Raw genomic sequence first — 21,177 nt, forward strand, 5'->3', positions numbered from 1 at the left:
CCTTGAGATAATTCTATAAATTATTCTATAGAGAGTAATTGTATAAAGCTGTCACTGCTAGGTGTTTCTTTATGAAACATATTTAATTACCACCCCAATATATTTGTAGTTAGAAGGATCATTGAGGATTTCTAATTGTTAATGAGTCAGTTTTGTTGGACCATATGTGTAGTATTGGAATTTGTTTGCTTTTTAATTTTTCAAATTTATTTGTATGAAAGTGGTTATAATATATATTTTGTCCACTAGATCAGATTTATTGCTCAGATTTTTTGTCTTTACAAACTTTTGGCTATTTACTCTTTTAGTAATTAAGGTACTTAATGCTAAAATTTCCACTAAAATTGTGGATTTGTTCATTCCCCCATTAGTTCACCCAGCTTTTGCTTTATAGCTTTTGAGATTATTTTATTATGTATACTGTATACTACTATACCTTTTGGTGAACAGAACCTGATACTAGGTAGTGAGCCTCTTCCTCCTTTGTTAGTATTTTCATCTTAGTCTTTTTTTGTCTAATATTACAGCTGGGCAAGTTTTCTTTTGGTTAATGTTTGTCTAATATATCTTTTTTCATCTGTTTACTTTTAACCTTTCTGTGTACTTATGCTTAGGTGTATCTCTTGCAAATAGTATATAGCTGAACTTTGTTGTTAATCCATTCTGGCTTTATGTTGTTTTTAATGTGGGTTCAGATCAGTTGCCTCACCTATATTGTAATTATGAATATTTTTGTGTTATACTATTCTACCTTTTGATATCACCCCCCCCCCTTTTGCCTTTCTAGAAATATTTTTTCCTTTTGTCTATATACTTTTATTGCTTTGGAGTTAGTATGTTCTATTTATAGATGTAGCGATTACTCTTGAAATTATTCCTTAAGTATATTTTTGAAAAAATTAAATTTTTAGCAACTTTTTTACTAAGTTACAATTTATAGTAGTGAAATTCACCCCTTTGGTGAATGTTTTGGTGGATGTTGTTTGTTTATAGTTTCATAACCCTCACCACAATTGAGAAATGGAAGTGTTCTGTCACCCCTCACTTCATTTGTGTTGCTGAAGTCAACACCTACTCTCATCTACTTTCTATACTATATGGAAACACACACTGTGTAGCCTTTTGAGTCTGGATTCTTTCCTTTAGCATAATGCATTAGAGATTCATCCATGTTGTTGTCTATAACAGTAATTCATTTCTGTTGCTGAGTAGTATTCCATTGTGTGGATGTACAACAGATTTTTATTCACAAATTGAAGGGCTTTTGGGTTTCCAGTTAGGGGTGATGAGAAATAAAAGCCCTGTGTAAACATTTAAAGACAAATTTTTGTGTGAAACAAGTTTTTATTTTCCTTGGGTAAATACTTGGGGTGGGATTGCCAGGTTGTATGGTAGTTGTATGCTAAACTTCATAAAAAAAACGGTTTTCTGTAAGCAGCTGTATCATTTTGCTTCCTCACCAAAAGTATGGGAGAATTTTAGTTGCTGTGCGTCATTGTCAGCACTTGGTATTATCAATCTCTTAATTTTTGCCATTTTAATAGAATGCAGGGATATTTCCTTTATTTCTTTAATAATGATACAATGTGTCTTTTCATGTGTTTATATATCTTGATTCAAGTGTCTATTAACATTGTTTGCTTAGTTTTGTTATTGAGTTGCTTTTTTCTAATTACTGATATTTAAGAGTTTATTATATATTCTGGATTCAGATCCTTTTTTAAAATAAGTGTTTTGCAAATATTTTCTCGAATCTGTGGTTTGTGTTTTCTGTTTCTTTATAGAGCCACTCTCCAACTTTGTGATTATTTTTCACGTTTGCTTTTATACTTCTAGATGCTATACATTTCTACATAAATGATAGAATCAGCTTATTTTTGCAAAATATCCTGCTGAAATCTTTTTTGGGACTTGTGATGAACATGTAGATCGGTTTGAGGAGATTCAGTATCTTAATCTTGAGATTATGTTTTCCAATCTGTGAATACAGTGTATCTCTTGCGTTTATGTAGGTCTTCTTTACTCTATTTCTTTAATGTTATATAGTTTTCGGCATGAATATCTTACAAACACTTTGCTATATTTGTACTTATTTGATATTTTTGGTGCTGTTGTAAATGATACTGCTTTCTAAATTTCCAGTTACTCATTGATATTGTAGAATTAAAATGCAACTGATTTTTAAATATGTTGCCCTGTCTCTTGCAACATTTGTAAACACCTACAAAATTCTGTAAATAGACACTGTTTCATTTCTTTCTTTCCCATACATAGTCTTTTAATTTGTTGCCTTGTATTGGCTAGGACAGTATAAATACATGTGATGATAGTGCACATCCTTGCCTTGTTCTCAATTTTAGGGAAAAGCACTCAGTCTCTCACCATTAATTATATCAGTAAAAAGTTTTCAGGTGCATAGGTGTTTTTTCAGGTTATATAAATTTCCTTCTATTTTGCATTTGCTTGAAAGTTTTTATCATTGATGGAAGTTGAATATGGTCAAATACTTTGTGTACAACTTTTGAGATGATCATATAATTTTTCTTTAATTTGTTTATGTGTTGAATTATACTAATGATTTTCAGATGTTGAGCCAACCTCTCTTCCCATTTTAAAAACCACTTGAAAAAAAAAAAAACCACTTGGTCTTTATGTATTCTTTTTAATATATTGTTGGATTTTATTTGCTAGTATTTTGTTCAGGATTTATACATTAATGATCACAAGACATATGCTGTAATGCCTTTCTTACAATGTTTTTTATTTGATTTCGGAATACTGGTGACCTCATAAGATGGGTTGGAGAGTGTTACTAACACTTCTAAAGTGTATTTTATTTGTTTATTTTGAGAGAGAGCGTGCACAAGTGGGAGAGGGGCAGAGAAAGAAGGAGAGAGAGAGTCCCAAGCAGGCACTGCACTACCAGTAGGGAGCCTGATGCGTGGGACTTGATCCTTCAAATTGTGAGATCGTAACCTAAGCTAGAATTAAGAGTGAGATGCTTAAAGGACTGAGCCACCCGGGTGCCCCAAGTGTTACTAACACTTCTATTTTCTGGAATAGTTTGCATAATAACATTTGTATTCTGCTTTCTTAAATTATTGGTAGAATTTTCCAGTAAAACCATATGGTCCTGGAATTTTCTTTGTTGAAAGTTTTTAACTATTAATTCAATTTCTTTCATTGATAAAGGACATTGAGATTATCCCTTTCTTAGTATAACTACTCCAGCTCTCTTTTCTGTTTGCATGGCATACCCTTTTCTATTCTTTTACTTTCATTCTATTTGTATCTTTGAATATATAGTATGTCTTTTATGGACAGCATATAATGGATTATTTTTTATTATTCATTCTGCTAATCTCTGCATTTTAACCAGAGATTAATCCAGTTACATTTAATGTGTTTGCTGATAAGGTAGGATTTTTGTCTGTCATTTTACTGTTTTCTATGTGTTAGGTTCTTCTTGTTCCTCTGTTCCCCAATTAATGCCTTTTTGGTTAAATGAGTATTTTCCAGTGTACCAATTTAATTCCCTTGTTTCTTTTGCCTATATTATTTTGAGTTATTTTCTTAATGGTTACCTTAGGGATTACAATAAAAATCTTAGTTATAGTAGTCTAATTTGGATTAATAGCAACTTAATTTCAATAATATAAAAAACTTTGCACCTATAGCTCCATTTGCTTCTCATTTATTCTATTATTGTCATAAATATTATCTTTACATATTATATGCCCATCAACATAGATTTATTATTATTGCTGTATGCAGTTGTCTCTTAGGTAGATTAAAAACACTAATTGTATTTATGCTATCTTCATTTATACTTATGTGATTATCTTTATTGGCATTCTTTATTTAATCATATGAATTCAAGTTTCATTTCAGCCTAAAGAAATCCCTTTAGTATTTTCTATAGGACTGATCTAGCCACAAACTCATTCAGTTTTTATTTATCTGGCAATGTCTTAATTTCTCCCTTATCTAAGAAAGATATTTTTGCTAGATATAAAGTTCTTAGTTGACATTTTTTTTCTTTCATCACTTTGAATATGTCATTCTTCTGCCTTTTGACCTCCACAGTTTCTGATGAGAAAATACAGTGTTAATATTATTGATTGTCTGTACATGATGTGTTGCTATTTTCCTGTTACTTTAAGATTCTGTTTTTGATTTTCTGTAGTTTTATTCTAATTTGTTTAAGTGTGGATCTCTTTCACTTTATTCTACCTAGAGTTTGTTAAGTTTATTAGATGTATATATTAATACTTTTCATCAAATTTGGGATGCTCCTGATTATTTTTTTCAAATTTTTTTGTTCTTTGCTCGCTTTGTCTTCTGGGTTTCCCATCCTACATAATGTTGGTATACTTCTTGTATGCTGGTATATCTTTAATCTCTGTTCATTTATTTTTCCTTTCTCCCCACTGCCCCCCCCCCCCCCCCCCCCCCCCCCCCGTTCTCCCAGACTGTTATAACCTTAGCTGGCCTGTCTTTAAGTTCACAGGTCCTTTCTTCTGCCTATCCACTACTACTCTTGAGTCCTTCTAGTAATTATTTTCATTGTACTTTTCAACTTAATAATTTCTGTTTGGTTTCTTTTTTAATATTTTGATTTTTTTAATGTTTTATTTTTTCTGAATTTATTGAGATGTAATTGAGATATAACAGTGTAAGTTTAAGGTATACAGTGTATTGATACACTTATATATTGCAAAATGATTATCAGCATACTTGTAGCTAACACCTCCATCTCATCACATAATTACTATGTATTTTTTGTGTTGAGAACTTTTTAAGTTTAACTCTCTTAGCAAGTATATACTACAGTGTAATTAACTATAGTCACCATGCTGTATATTAGGCCCCCAAAACTTGTTAATCTCCTAACTGGACCTTTGTAACCTTTGACCATTATCTCCCCTGCTTCCCTCCCCCCTAGCCACTGGAATCCGCTAGTATACTTGGTATTTCTCTGAGTTTGGCTTTTATCCAGGTGTTTGCTTAATGTGATTCTTAATGATTTTACTAGTTTGAATCACTGAGATCTGCCCATCTTCAGAAGACTAACAGTCTGTATTATCAGGGTAGACAGTGCTTATAGGAAAATGTAGCAGTAACCAAGACAAGAGATGAGGTTGCTTCATTCTTTTTATCTTCCTGATTCTGTTTCCCTGTGCTTACTCTTTCTCAGCTGGAGGTGACTATCCCTGAAAATACCTCAATTGTTCTTATGCTGTCAAAAGTGTTTTTTTTTTTTGTTTTGTTTTGTTTTTCCTGGAAGATTTTCTTAATGCATTGTGGTTCTTTAAGTGGCTATCTTGGTAACACCAAATGTTGTATGTCAACTGAATGATCTTACATGAGTATCCACATTTATTGTCAGAAGAGATGTGAACTTTGTTTTGGCCTAAATTTTAGGAAAGTCAGTCCCAAAGCTGATATAACAAACATGAAACCTGTCCTATTTCCTTCCTGTTCCTGCACTTTGCTGAAAAATAATAGAAATTATTGCTTTTTAAAATTTGTGTTTAGGGGCGCCTGGGTGGTGCAGTCGGTTAAGCATCCGACTTCAGCCAGGTCACGATCTCACGGTCCGTGAGTTCGAGCCCCGCGTCGGGCTCTGGGCTGATGGCTCAGAGCCTGGAGCCTGTTTCCGATTCTGTGTCTCCCTCTCTCTCTGCCCCTCCCCCGTTCATGCTCTGTCTCTCTCTGTCCCAAAAATAAATAAACGAAAAAAAAAATTATAAAATTTGTGTTTATTTACCTAGTTTTAGAAGAGCTACTTATTTTTTTGAGGTATAATTGACATACAGTAATACTGTTAGTTTCAGGTATACATCATAGTGATCTGAAATCTTTATACATTATGAAATGATCCCCATGATAAGTCATTACCATAATAATGCCATACAAGGTATTATATTATTGGCTGTATTCTCTATGATGTACATTACATTCTTATGACTTATTTTGTAACTGGAAATTTGCTCCTTTTAATCCCCTTCATCTATTCTGCCTGCCCTTAATCCCTCCCACCTCTGGTAACCAATAGTTTCTTTCTGATATCTGTGTGTTTCTGTTTTTTCTTTAAGTTTTATTATCCAAGTATACTTGACATACAATGTTAAGTTAGTTTCAGGTGTACAGCTTGGGGATTTGACAATTGTGCACATTACACGATACTCACCACAGTAAATGTGACTCTCTGTCACCATACAAGGTTATTGCAGTGTTATTGACTACATTCCCTATGGTGTACTTTTCATCTCTGTGATCTCCTTGTTTTATAACGAGAGGTGTAACCTCTGAATCTCCTTCATTGATGTTTCCTACCGCTCACCCAGCTCCCCTCTGGAAACCAACAGTTCTTTGTATATAAAGGTCTGTTTTTGTTTGTGTGTTCTTCATTTTTTTCAGATTCCACATATAAGTTAAATCATATGGTATTTTTATTTTTGTCTGACTTACTTCACTTAGCATAATGCTCTCTAGATCCTTCCATGTTGTCTTAAATGGGAAACTTTCATTTTTAATGGGTAAATAATATTTCATTGCCTACACATACCAATTTTTTTTATTTGTAGATGGATAGTTTCCATATCTCAGCTATTATAAATAATGCTACAGTGAACATACAGGTGCATATATCTTGTTGATGTTTTTGTTTTCTATTTGGTTACTTTTTGTGATTTTGATTTCTTTTTTGATATTCTTTGTTGAGACATCATTGTCATACTTTCTTTAGATATGGTTTTCTTTAGCTCTTTGAACATATTAAAATAGGTTTTGAAAGACTTGTAGTATAGTCCTCAGGTACAGTTTTTATTATCCTCAGAGACAGTTTCTATTCATTGTTTCTGCCCCCCCGTTATAAGACATACTCTTGTTTCTTTGCATCCTTTGTAATTGCATTAAGAACTGGGACATTTTAAATAATGTGGCAACTCTGAAATTATGATACCTCCTATTCCCAGGGTTATTTGTTGTTTGTTCCTTTAGTGACTTTCAGAACTAATTCTGTAAATTTCATATTTTTTTTATCATGTAATTATATTGAAATCTCTCTTCAGTTTAGTGTTCAGTTAATGCTTAGGCATAGATCTTTTAAAGTTCCTGGAACCAGTGAATCTTCCAATCTTGGCCACGTGGCTCTTTGTGTGTTTTGGGAAATGCTTTCAATAATCAGCCAAGAAGTATACCACTCTGCCTTAGCCTTTACTTCTTACTTGTGCACAGCCTCAAGATCAGGAAAAGGTGAAAGTACACTATTTTTTGGTCTTTCATAAGCATATGCAGAGCCCCCCACAGTTATGGTCTCCTAGAGTACCTGGAATATGTCAGAGCTTTTCAGACTCTTTTTTTTATTTTTAATGTTTATTTTTGAGCAAGAGACAGAGTGTGAGCCGGGAAGGGGCAGAGAGAGAGAGAGAGAGACACAGAATCCGAAACAGGCTCCAGGCTCTGAGCTGTCAGCACAGAGTCTGATGTGGGGCTTGAATATACGAACTGTGAGACATGACCTGAGCCGAAGTTGGAAGCTTGACAGATTGAGCCACCCAGGTGCCCCTATCAGAGCCTTTCAGAACCCTTATTGAGCTCTTATCCCAAGCTTTTCTTAAGCATTTAGGTTAGTCTGTTGTTTGCCTTACCTGTTTCTATGACCTCAGGCAGCCATAAGTTAGCATAAGTAAGCATTTACCAGTAATGGTTTCCTCAAACATGCCTTAACACTCTCCACTACCCTTCATTCATGTTGAAGGCTTTTAGCACTTGGCAAGAGTCAAGGAACCACTACCAAAGAAGTCAGAGATAAATGACTAGTCATTTGAGGCTTTGAAAGGCTGGAGCTCAATTTTGGTTGCTTCAGTGGTTGCCAAGCTGCCCTGGCAGTGAGGGACCAGAAGTTACCTAAACCCCCAAAATTACTGTCTTCACTGCTATTCTGCCCTTTTGTTCTTACGAAGGGGCAAATTTTTGGAAGTTCTTAGTCTGCCATTTTTGGCTTCATTTTCTATCCATTTCTGTTTTCAGTGAGGGGTGGTATTTTCTGTCTTTCAAGGAATTTGTCATTTTTTTTCTAAGTTGTTGAACGTAAGGACCTAAAGTTTTCTTAATATTCCTTATCCTCCTAATGCCTCAAGGCATTAAAGAGGGCTGTTTCCTAATCTTTAATTCTTGATATTGGTGAGTTGTGTCTTTTTTTTTTTCTTCTGATCAAATGTAGGTTTATCAAAAATTTTTTGCCTCTTTTTCAAAGTATCATGCTTTAGATTTGGTAGTAGTCTCTTGTTTTTCTGTTATAAATTTTATTGATGTCTCCTCTTTGTTGTTCCTTCTTTCTATTTTCTTTGGCATTCATTTGCTCATTTTTTAGATTCTTAATTTGGAAGTTAAGTCATTGCTTTTAGATCTTATTTTCTAAAATAAAGCTTAATCCTATAAATTTCCCTCTAGACACTAACTTAGGTACATCATACAAATTTTGATGATGTATTTTCATTTTAGTTCAGTTAAATTTCCTTGTGACTTTCTCTTTGACCCATAGATTACTTACTTAGAAGTGTATAATGTTTAATTTCTTTTTTTTTTTTTTAAATTCTTTTAATGTTTATTTTTGAGAGAGAGAGAACGAGAGCGAGCAGGGGAGGGCAGAGAGAGGGAGATTCAGAATCTGAAGTAGGCTCCAGGCTCTGAGCTGTCCACACAAAGCCATTGAGGGACTTGAACTCACAAATCATGAGATCATGACCTGAGCTGAAATTGGCTTAACCAACTGAGCCACCCAGGTGCCCCATTTTGTGTGTGTGTGTGTGTGTGTGTGTGTGTGTGTGTGTGTGTGTGTGTGTGTGTGTGATGTCTAATTTCAAAATACCTGGAGTTTTTTTAGTTCTCTGTTGTTGATTTCTAGTTTTATTATGGTCAGTATGCTTTGGTTTTACTTCTTTTAAACATGTCACAGTTTGTTTTCTAGCCCAGAAAATGGTGTCTTGGTAAATGTTTGTGTACACTCGAAAAGATCATGTATTTTCCTCTGTATGAGTATAGTATTATATAAATATCGTCATATCGGTTGACAGGTTTTTCTCATTTCCATCTCTACTGACTTTCTGTTTACTTTTTCTGTTGATAACTAGTGGAGGAGCGTTGAAGTCTTAAATACCATTTTGCAGTCTTGGGAGATACTATTCCACTCTATTCCAGCTTCCATTCTTGCTAATGAATTTTATTACCATTATCGTGTTTGTTTTGTTTTGTTTTGTTTTTAAGTAGCTGGTTATTTTCCCCAAAGGGTTTTAAAGCTTTCTATTTACAATTGTCCTTCACAAGTTTGCCGTACAATGTAAAATGAAATCCTTTCATGTACTTCTTTCTATACGTTGTGCTTCTTCTGTCAGTTTATTCATTCTTTAAAAATTATCTTGTGAAAGTTTGCAGCCTTTTTCTATTTAAGTAATGTGTCTTCTCACTTCTCTTTAAACTGTCTTTCCAACAGGACTTGTTTCCTGTTGGCTGTCGTATGTCAGAATCTAAATTTTTTTTCCAGTTTTCTTGTTTTTATCTCCTGTTGCCTTTGGGTTTTCCCAAAGGACTCCGAGCTTCTAGTTCTGTTTACCATAATCATCTGTTATTATACAGAAACAATACTGATGTGATTGCATGATGTGGAAGGGGAGGAAGAGTCCTATAGTTTTATGATTAGGTCTCAGTCCCATTAAAAATGGGCCTGAATTAGATCTCCTTCCTGCTCTCTCCACCCCAAATTAGGCTAGAGAGGGCTGGAGTGTTGGGTATTTACCTAACATTAAATGGTAAAACTTCACCTGATTATACTCGTAAAAAAGTTTGCCTTGCATGCAGGACTTGTTAAGGAGAGCATTACTCTTCCTACCAGAAGCATAAGGGGAATTTTTATCCAGTCTTTATATTAAAAACCTGGTCGGTCTCCTGGAAGTAAAACTCAGAGAATGTTGGATATTCCTAAGACTGTGTTCCTTCTTGAGTTTTTAATTCTCTAGTTAATGTCTTCCAAGCCTCTGACAATTTGTCGATTATGATTTAACCTGTTTCAGCTATTACTAGTTCCATTTCTGGGCTTCTTTATCTGGACTTTAGCTGCCACTAGGCTGTGATTCTCTGTATGTGCCTGTTTGTGTTTAGGGCAGCAGTTTGCCTTATGATCTTAACTGTGGGGACAGAGTGACAACTTCCAGCTTCTTTCTTTAGATGTTGAGCTAGAGACCCAAGTCCTATTCTCTGTTTCTAGAGCTCCAACTTAATATATGTTAAGATTTTTTATTTTTATTTTTTTAAAGTTTATTTACTTAATTTGAGAGAGAGCAGCAAGCATGACCAGGGAGAAGGGCAGAGAGAGAGAGAGAGAGAGAGAAGAGAATCCCAAGCAGGCTCTGAGCTGTCAGTGTGCAGCCTGGTGAAGGGCTCAATCTCACAAACCATGAGATCATGATCTGACTGGAAATCACAAGTTGGACACTCAACTGACTGAGATACCCACGCACCCCAAGATTTCTTATTCTAACTCACATATTTTTACTGTTTCATATTTTATATCTTTCTCTTATTGATGCATTTTGGGTAGTTTCTTTGAATGTATTTTTTCTGTTCAACAATTTTATTTTTAGCTGTAATCTACTGCCTAACTCATTGACCATGATTTTTTTTGCTAGTACTTTGAGTATATGTACTAAACTACCCAAATATTTTAGTATGCACCTTGACTGACTGATTCATTCATTCATTCATTCATTCATTCATTCATTTATTCATTTATTTATTTATTTATTTATTGATGGATGCACCTTTTTAATGATATCATTCATTCTTTCTCATACAGGACTATTTGTCTTTCAGTTAGAATATTGTCTTCAAAGATAAACAGAACTTATAAAGGTTAATTCATTATGCTGATTTGTGATAGTACTTCAGAATTGACTAAGTTTAATATATATGTTTACATATATAGGTGGTTTTGGCAAACAAATTGTAGGTAGCTAGTATAAACAGTGAAATCTGGAAAGAAATAACTTTTCTGAAATTTTTCTTTATGACTGACTGTCTTAAAGTATTTCTTTAAATTCACATAATTTCTTAAAATTAATGTAACATTAAATACTGTAACATTCACTTTAGAAAATTAGTATTTTGTTTTATTGCATACATTTGTCTGGTCCTAACAATTGCAAGTCTTACAGATTTTATTTTTGTATTCTGATTTAGGCAATCCTTTATCACAGGATATTCTCAATTTATACCAGGACCCAGATGGAACCCGAAAGCTACTGAACTTCATGCTTGACAATCTTGCAGGTAAGTCTTAATGACAAAATAGTGAACTCAACATGTATTACTGCTAGCTTATATGTCACATGTTGCTTAAGAACATCTGACCTTTTTTTTATAACTTTTTACAATTTTGGAGTTATTATATTTCATGGTAGTGGGACAATCTTTTCATATACCGAGTACTTTCTATTTACCAAGCAATATGTTATGAGCTTTAGTTATATTATTTAATCTCTCTAAAGAACCTAGGAGGTAGGAATTTTTACTGGTTGCACAGATGCAAGTTCTGAGATTCAGAGAATAAAATGTGATTTTCCCAAATTACACAGCTGGTTAATGCTGGAGCTGTGAACACAAGATTCTCTTGATCACAGGTACATAGTTATTAATTGTAAGCAGATTACATGAATCCCACACACTGTACACATTTTTTTGTGAACAAAATTACTAGTTTGATTCACTACACATTTGGGGAAATTTTGCAAGCAGGATTTTGATTAAGAACACCAAATGTATCTGACTAAAATAGTTGTATTCCAAATAGAAATTTTTTTAATATAAGAAGTCTATTAAGTATTTGACTTAAAACTTGTTTTTGCTTAAGCACTCAAAATATGAGTAAATGTATAGATGCTTGAATTCAGATATTTTTCTTGGAATAATGTCTCTCTAAAATATAGAATCCCAAACAGAGACATCTAGATTCCAGCATCAGGCCATCATCACAATATGTTGTCTATACTTTTTTTAATTATCTCCATCATAGAAGACACCTACGTAAAAATTTTTTTAAAATGGTGATATTTACAATAATGTAAAACCAAATTAATATCATCGCAAATATTTTTGGCTTATAAAAACTAAAGTCGATTGATGAGAGAGAGATAATAAACTTGAGAGGTTCTTTCAGTAACAAATTAAGACTATCTAGCTAAAAGTTTAATTCAGCTGTATATATAGTATGTGTATACTAATTCCTTTTTGCTTTAAAAATACAATTCTCCTTTGTCAATACAGATGTAGCCACTTGACCCAGTCATATGGCATGTGTTGGGGTTTGTGTGTATATAATTTTTAAGGAGGTCTTCAGTGCTTTAGATACGAGTCATTGTTGGCATATATGTTGCAGACATCTTCTCCCATGCTCTTGTTTGCCTTTCCACTTTCTTAATTTGTTTTTTGATGAACAGAAAACATTTTAACATAATTGAATTTATTGAGCTTTTCTATTATGGTATTGCTTTTGTGTCCTTTTTAAGAATTTTTCCCTACCCAAGCTCAAGAATATATTTTCCTATATCTAAAAAGTTCATTTTTTACTTGTAACATTTAGAGCTATCATCTTCCTAGAATTGAAATTTGTATATCATAGGAGTCTATATTCGTAACTTTTCCATTTGACTTTGAGCCTTTTATGGGAAAGACTGTCCTTTCATTACTGTATTTTAGTGCCATCTTTGTGATAAGTTGTCATTGTATGTATGGGTTTATTTCTGGGGTTTTGTATTCTCTATTTAATTCTGTCTTTATGATAATATAACAGTGTCTTTAATTATGGTATTTTTATAAGATATCTTAAGATTCAGTAGAGTAAGCCTTCCATCTTGATTTGATTCTAAAGTCTAAGCTAGTTTTGCCCCCATCCTTCTTTACCCTGTATTTTCATTAAAATTATTAGAATTGGCTTTTCAGGTTTCTCCCCTCCCCCAAAATATAGGAATTTAGGTTGAGATTATACTGAATCTATAGATTGCTTTGGAAAAAATTGACCTGTTTACAACACTGGATCTTCTAATCTAGCAGTGTTGAATATTCTTTCATTTATTGTGCTTTCTCTAATTTCTCTTGATATTGAGTTTTAGGTTTCTGTGTAGTATTCTTTACATTTCTTATTACATTTATTCTAGGTATTGAGTTTTTTGATGCTCTCATAAATGGTCTTTTTTTTTTTTTTTTAACGTTTATTTATTTTTGAGACAGAGAGAGACAGAGCATGAATGGGGGAGGGTCAGAGAGAGGGAGACACAGAATCTGAAACAGGCTCCAGGCTCTGAGCTGTCAGCACAGAGCCTGACGCGGGGCTCAAACTCACGGACCGCGAGATCATGACCTGAGCCAAAGTTGGCCGCTTAACCAATTGAGCCACCCAGGCGCCCCATAAATGGTCTTTTTGAAAATGAATCTCAGTAAGATTACTATTGCTCATTTATGGAATACAGTTGGGTTTTGTATATTTATTGGTATTCAGACACCTTGCTGAACACTTGAAAGTGCCTTTGATAAATACATATTCAGCCATTTCACTAAAATCTTTTTAATCCTAAGGTATTTTTATTTTAATTCTACAATTGTGTCATTGCACATAACAACACTTTCATTACTCTCTAATTCTTATCTTTTATTTCTTTTTCTTGCCTTATTGTACTTGCTAAGATCTTTAGTAGGTGCTAACAGTAGTGATAATTTGTCTAATTTCAAAATTTATTAGCTTTTTGAAATTATGATTAAGTATGGCATTCACTGTAGTTTTTATATATATCAGATTAAGGAAGTTCTATTCCTAGTTAGAGTTTTTCATTTTTTAATATGAACAAATGTTAAATATTATCAAATGCTTTTTTTTCTTAAGATGAGAATATGTTTTCTGGCCTTTATGCTGTTAATTTGGTAAATGCATTGATTTTAATGCTATACCACCTTTGTATTAAATTCAAGTAGGTTGCAGTATAGTATTATCCTTTTTATATATCCCTTTATTCAGTTAGCTAATATTTTACTTAGGATTTTTTGCATGTAAGTTTAAGTGAGATCGATCAATAATTTTCCTTTCTTCAATATTCTTGTCAGGTTTTAGTATAAAGATTATACAGGCATCACAAAATTTATTTTCTGTTAATTGGAAGAGAATATTTATGATTGGTGTTTCTTAAATGTATGGTAGAATACATCAGAGTCTGGGGTTTCTTTGAAGGAAGTTTTCAATTGCTGATTTAGTTTCTTTAATAACTATAGTACTCTTCTGATACTCCACTTATCAGTTTCTGAAAGTTGTATTTTTTGGTAATTTTCCCATTTTATCTAAATCTTAATTTTTTTTTTTAAATTTTTTTTTTCCAACGTTTATTTATTTTTGGGACAGAGAGAGACAGAGCATGAACGGGGGAGGGGCAGAGAGAGAGGGAGACACAGAATCGGAAACAGGCTCCAGGCTCTGAGCCATCAGCCCAGAGCCTGACGTGGGGCTCGAACTCCCGGACCGCGAGATCGTGACCTGGCTGAAGTAGGACGCTTAACTGACTGCGCCACCCAGGCGCCCCTGAATCTTAATTTTTTTAAAAAATCTTCAAATTTATTTACATGAAGTTCAGAATATCTTTTAATGTTTATTTGATAGTGTTGTCTCTTTTTCATATTCCAGATATTAGTTATTTGTGTTGCTTTTATTTACTTCATGCATAGTCTTGCCTGCAGGTATTTAGCAATACTTCTTTGGGGGAAAAAAAAGAGTCAATTTTTAGTTTTAGTAATACTCTTTTATTATTTTTTTAACATCAGTGATTAAAAATTTTTTTTTTAATGTTTATTTTCGGGAGAGGGAGAGAGAGAGAGAGAGACAGGGAGATGGGAAGAGAGAGACAGAGACAGAGAGAGAGAGAATGAGCCAACGAGCGAGCAGGGGAGGGGCAGAGCCAGAGGGAGACAGAATCCAAAGCAGGCTCCAGGTTCTGAGCTGTCAGCACAGAGCCCAATGCAGGGCTCCAACTTGACCTGAGCCAAAGTTGGATACTTGATGAGCCATCCAGGCGCCCCTGATATCAGTGTTTTTTTAAATCTTTATTCCTTGGACTTTCATCTACTGTTATTTTTTCTAACCTTTTAACATCTAAATCATTAACTTTTGTACTTTGTTTTTTCCCCAAAGTATTTATTTATAAATCTCTCTTTAAATCTGTCTTTTAGCTGCATTCTTCAGGTTTCAATTTGTATTGATTTTTTATCATTCAGTTCCGTATATCATCTAATAGCTCTCATCATTGTTTCTTAGATTAATCACTTAGAAATTTCCTTATTTCTAGGAGATGTTTTATTTGTCATTGGTTCCTACCTTAATTCCATTGTGGTCAGAGAGTAATTTATTTAAAAAAATTTAAAGATTTTATTTATTAGGCAGCATATGCTTAATTTTTCTAAGTGTTATGTATGCACTTAAACAGAATGTACATTCTGTACTTACTTGGTGCTGCATTCTATATATATTAGTTTAAGTTTATTAATTGCCTGAATATGTCATACTTGATAATTACTGATTTTTATTCATTAGTGACAGCTGTGTTAAGATCTCCCGTTTTGATTATAGATTTGTTTATTTTTTATGTCTCTTGCAGGGATCAAAAGGATTCATTCTTTTATCATGTAATGGCCTTCTTTGTTCCTAGTATTTTTTTTTTTTTTTTTTACTTTTTTTTTTTTTTAAACGTTTATTTATTTTTGAGACAGAGACAGAGCATGAACAGGGGATGGGCAGAGAGAGAGGGAGACACAGAATCTGAAACAGGCTCCAGGCTCTGAGCTGTCAGCACAGAGCCTGACGGGGGGCTCGAACTCACAGACTGTGAGATCATGACGTGAGCCGAAGTCAGACGCTTAACCGACCAAGCCACCCAGGCGCCCCTGTTCCTAGTAGTTCTTATTAATTACATATAGTGAGGGTTTATTTTCATATATCTTATCTTTCTGGTTATTTGTAATGTTTACCAGCTCATTATGTACTTCTCATTACTTTATTAATATAGCTATATGAAAATAGCTATGCAAATTCTTTTTGGTTAAAATTTGCACAGTATATCTTTTTCTCTTATGTTTAATGTTCTCTTTCCTTATATCTTAGTAATTCTGTCTTATTTTGGGTTTATTTTTTTTCTTGTTTTTGAAGTGAAAACTTAGATTTTTTATTTTAAATCCTTTCTATTTATAAATCCAAGTATGTAGCATTATGTATTTCCCTCTCAGAACTACTTTAGCTGCACCCCGCAAATTTTGATATGTTGTATTTTCATTTTCATTCTGTTTAATGTGTTTTTTTTAATTTCCTTTGAGACTTCCTCTTTCATTCATGGGTTATTTAGAATGTGTTGTTAAATTTTCTGTTCTTTCTGTTACTCTTCTTTGATTCCAGTTTGGGACCAGTTGGAAAACATATTCTGCATTATTTTAGTTCTTTTAAGTTTACTGGTGTTTGTTTCATTGTCTTGGCTAATGTTACATGGGTGCTTGAAAAAGCAAATATTCTGGGGGCGCCTGGGTGGCGCAGTCGGTTAAGCGTCCGACTTCAGCCAGGTCACGATCTCACGGTCCGTGAGTTCGAGCCCCGCATCAGGCTCTGGGCTGATGGCTCAGAGCCTGGAGCCTGTTTCCGATTCTGTGTCTCCCTGTCTCTCTGCCCCTCCCCCGTTCATGCTCTGTCTCTCTCTGTCCCAAAAATAAATAAACGTTGAAAAAGCAAATATTCTGTAGTTGTTGGTGGATTGTTCTATAAATGTAAACTATGTTAGTTGGTGGTGATGTTCCATTCTTCTATATCTTTTCTAAATTTTCTATCTAGTATTCTTATTATCAAATACTGACATTATAGTGTTGAACTCCCCAACTGTAATTGTAGAGGTGTCTGTTTCTACTTTCAGCCCTAATATATAGCAGTATTTGCTATATGTATTTGAAGGTACATTGTTTGGTGTATACATATTTAGAATTACTACATAGTCTTGCTGAATTGAACCTTTTATTATTAAGTAACAACCTTCTTTTTCTAGTATTTTCTTTGCTCTTAAGTCTGTGTGTCCGATGTAAACATAACCGCCTACTTTTTTTGTTGTTGTTTCTTCCTAGCATGGTATTTCTTTTTCCATTGTCTTTCAACTTTACTATGTTGTTGTATTTGACATAAGTTTCTTATAGACAACATATAGTTGAGTCATGTGTCTGCCCCACAAGAGTCTGCTGTTTTAATTTGTATATTTACATCATTGCATTTTAAATAATTAGCAATAGAGGTCCCTGGGTGACTCAGTCCCTTAAGCATCTGGCTCTTAATCTTGATTTAGGTCATGATCTTGCATTTCCTGAGATTGAGCCCCCAGTCATGAGGCTCTGCACTGATAGGATGCAGCTTATTGGGATTCTCTCTCTCCCTTCCTCTCTCTGTACCTTCCTGTGCACGTTCTCTCTCTCTCTTTCTCAAAATAAATAAACTTAAAAAAAAATTATCGATATGTAGCATTTAATTGTGCCATTTTTAAAAATTGTTTTCTGTTTGTTTCCTGTATGTACTTCCTTTGTTTATCTTTTCTTGGTTTCCTGTGGGTTACTTAAATATTTTTTAGGATTCTCCCTTGTTTTATTTGTGCTATTTTTGAGTATATTGTCTTCTATAGTTAGTGTAGTCAACTGATAAAGGTATTTTATCACTTTAAGTGCATTATCGATGCCTTCCACTTGTGTGCCTCACACTCCCCACTTTTATTAAAATATGTATTTTTTTTCTTCTACCTGCACAGAGTATCACACAGATGTTATGATTTTTGCTTCAGCCATCAGCTATGACTTAAGAAGCTCATGTGGAGAAACATAATCCATTATGTTTACCCCTGATTTTACTCATTGCTTGTTCTTTCCTTTTTGATGTTCTGGTTCTTCTGTTACCATTTCCTTTCTGTTTAGAGAACTTCCATTACCCATTTTTTAAGGGCAGTTCTGTTAGCAACAAAGTCTCTTGGTTTTTCTTTTATAACATCTTTATTTCCCCTTGATTTCTGAAGGGTGGTTTTGCTGGATACGGAATTTGTGGCTTGACTGTTCTTTCTTTCAGCACTTGAAAATGTGCCACTTCCTCTGACTACCATGGTTTCAGAAAAGAAACCCATTGTTCCGATAGGTAATGTGTCCTTTCTCTTTGATGTTTTTGAGATTTTTTTTTTCTGTCTTTAGTTTTCAGTCTATGATATGTCTTGGTGTGGATTTCTTTGGGTTTATTCTACTAGAAGTTTGCTCACCTTCTTGAATTTGTAGGTTTATGTCATTTACCAAATTTGAGACATTTTCACCATTGTCTCTTAGAATACTTTTAAGCCTATGTTGTTTCTCTTTTCTTCTTGACTCTGATGATATGAATTTTAGAGGTTTTGTCTCTCAAGCTCTGTTCATTGTTTTCCCACAGTTTATTTTCCTTTAATTGTTCAGATGGAAGAAATCTCAAATTACTAATTTTTTTGGTTTTTTTATTTTTCTTGCCCTTTCAGTGAGTTTTGTTATTTTTTATTACATTTTTAAGTTCAGTAATTTCATTTTGGTCATTTTTTAAAAAGTAGAACTTCTTCGGACTTTTTATTTTTTCATTTGTTTCAACAGAATTTGTAATTACTTCTTGAAGCAGCTTTATGATAGCTGCTCTAAAATCTCTGTCAGATAATTTCAGCATCTAAATCATCTCTGTGTTAATCTCTGATGGTAGTCTTTTCTGCCTTAATTTGTGATAATCCTGGTCTTTGGTGTGACCAGTGATTTTCAGTTGTACTCTGGTTATCTTGAATGTTATGTTTGGAGACTCTTGAAGCTTTTATTATTAAAAAAAATTTTTTTTTTGATGTTATTTTTTGAGGGAAGGAGACAGAGCAAGGGAGCAAGGGAGGGGCAGAGAGAGAGAGAGAAAGAGACAGAGACAGAGACAGAGAGAGGAAGGGAGGGAGAGAGACAGAATCCTAAGCAGGCTCCAGGCTCTGAACTGTCAGCACACAGCCTAATGAGGGGCTTGAACTCACTGACTGCCAGATCATGACCCGAGCCGAAGCTGTCCGCTTAACCAGATGAGTCACCCAGGTGCCCTTTGTTCCTTTTAAAATCAAATGTCAATTTTAACAGGCAGTTGCCCAGTTTAGGTTTAGCATATGGGTTCTGTTAGCCCTTCCAGGCTCAGCTGACACCCTCAGTGTGGGCAAACTAGGCCCATTGCTGGTGGTCCCTGGAGGGGTGGGATGTATTGGCTCTCTTGGGCTCTGGTAGAGAGATTGCCATGAGCACTTTGGATTACCACCGCCACTGAGTGTGAGTTTCTCATGTAATACTTGTTGCATTTCTCCTTTTTGGCTTCACTGGCCAGAGGAATCAGGATTTTTTTGCTGCCCTTACCCAGCTGTCTACCACCCATTGTGGCATGTATGGGAGATAAAAATGGGAGGATTACTGTTTTATCACATTTTAAGTATAATTCTGAGAGATTACTATGTTAACTCCTGTCTCTTGTATTCATGAGGACACTTATCTTCCATATTGATCCAAATTCTGGTACTGTTATATCTATTAAACAGTGTTTTTTTTTTTTTTTGATGGTAGCCCATATAATTATATTTCTGTTCTTTGTCATATCACTGACATTGCAGTTTCATCTTAGAAATTAATTTTAAGTATATGTCCATATGAGTATATCATTCTCCTTATAAGAAATGTTAAAAATTCCTATTAAGACTAATTCCATGTTCCCTCCATGTAAGTAAACACACTTGTAAATTGGGTGTGTATTTGTGTAGATATTTTTCTAGACATTGATATGTAAAAATTACACCAGTAGAAATGTTATGGCATTACTTTTCATGTGTGTTTTTAAAATGTTTTTTAATAAAACATTTTATCATTGCATATTTTCTAATTGTTTTCATTCAGTTTTTCTTATATATTTTTCTATTTTAGCACACATGTATCTATCCCTTTTTTCTTAAACTATACCATAGATTTCTCTAAAATGAATATTAGCTATTTACCCATGTTTTTGCTGCTATAAACAGCAGTGTAATGAGTATCTATTTGAATGCTTTCTTAAAAATTTTTTAAATGTTTATTTATTTTTGAGAGACAGAGAGAGATAGCATGAGTGGGGGAGGGGCAGAGAGAGAGGGAGACACAGAACATGAAGCAGGCTCCAGGCTCTGAGCTGTCAGCACAGAGTCTGATGCGGGGCTCGAACTCACGAGCTGCGAGATCATGACCTGAGCCAAAGTCGGATGCTCAACCGACTGAGCCACCCAGATGCTCCTAATGCTTTTGTTTTTTTTAACTTGTTTTATTTTTTATTTTTTTAAATTTACATCCAAATTAGTTAGCTTATAGTGCAACAATGATTTCAGGAGTAGATTCCTTAGTGCCCCTTACCCATTTAGCCCATCGCCCCTCCCACAACCCCTCCAGTAACCCTCAGTTTGTTCTCCATATTTATGAGTCTCTTCTGTTTTGTCCCCCTCCCTGTTTTTGTATTATTTTCATTTCCCTTCCCTTATGTTCATCTGTTTTGTCTCTTAAAGTCCTTATGTGAGTGAAGTTATATGATTTTTGTCTTTCTCTGACTGACTAATTTCACTTAGCATAATACCCTCCAGTTCCATCCACATAGTGCAAATGGCAAGATTTCATTCTTTTTGATTGCTGAGTAATACTTCATTGTATATATCATACCACATCTTCTTTATCCATTCATCCATCGATGGACATTTGGGCTCTTTCCATACTTTGGCTATTGTTGATAGTGCTGCTATAATCATTGGGGTGCATGTGTCCCTTTGAAACAGCACACCTGTATCCCGTGGATAAATGCCTAGTAGTGCAATTGCTGGGTCATAGGGTAGTTCTATTTTTAGTTTTTTGAGGAACCTCCATACTGTTTTCCAGAGTGGCTGCACCCCTTGCATTCCCATGAATGCTTCTTTAGCAGATAGGGCTGAATCCAAGAAATAGCATTGCTGGGTCATAGGGGATATGGATGTTTAAAATTTTAAAAGATGTCCTCCCAGATAGCCCTACCAATTTATATTCTTACCAGCCACATAT

The 21,177-nt window shown here is 34.2% G+C and overlaps 1 protein-coding gene across 5 annotated transcripts in view; it reads left to right on the forward strand.

Annotated features, from left to right (window-relative positions):
- Window positions 1-21,177, forward strand: part of CNOT6L (CCR4-NOT transcription complex subunit 6 like) — a 121,359-nt gene that overhangs the window by 61,355 nt on the left and 38,827 nt on the right. For all 5 annotated transcript variants that reach the window (XM_045473654.1, XM_045473652.1, XM_045473650.1 and 2 more), the window contains exon 5: window positions 11,242-11,331. In XM_045473654.1, the coding sequence (XP_045329610.1) occupies window positions 11,242-11,331 (90 nt within the window). The remainder of the gene's footprint in view (window positions 1-11,241; window positions 11,332-21,177) is intronic.

The sequence above is a fragment of the Leopardus geoffroyi genome, chromosome B1 (genome assembly GCF_018350155.1).
Source record: "Leopardus geoffroyi isolate Oge1 chromosome B1, O.geoffroyi_Oge1_pat1.0, whole genome shotgun sequence".
NCBI lineage: Eukaryota > Metazoa > Chordata > Mammalia > Carnivora > Felidae > Leopardus > Leopardus geoffroyi.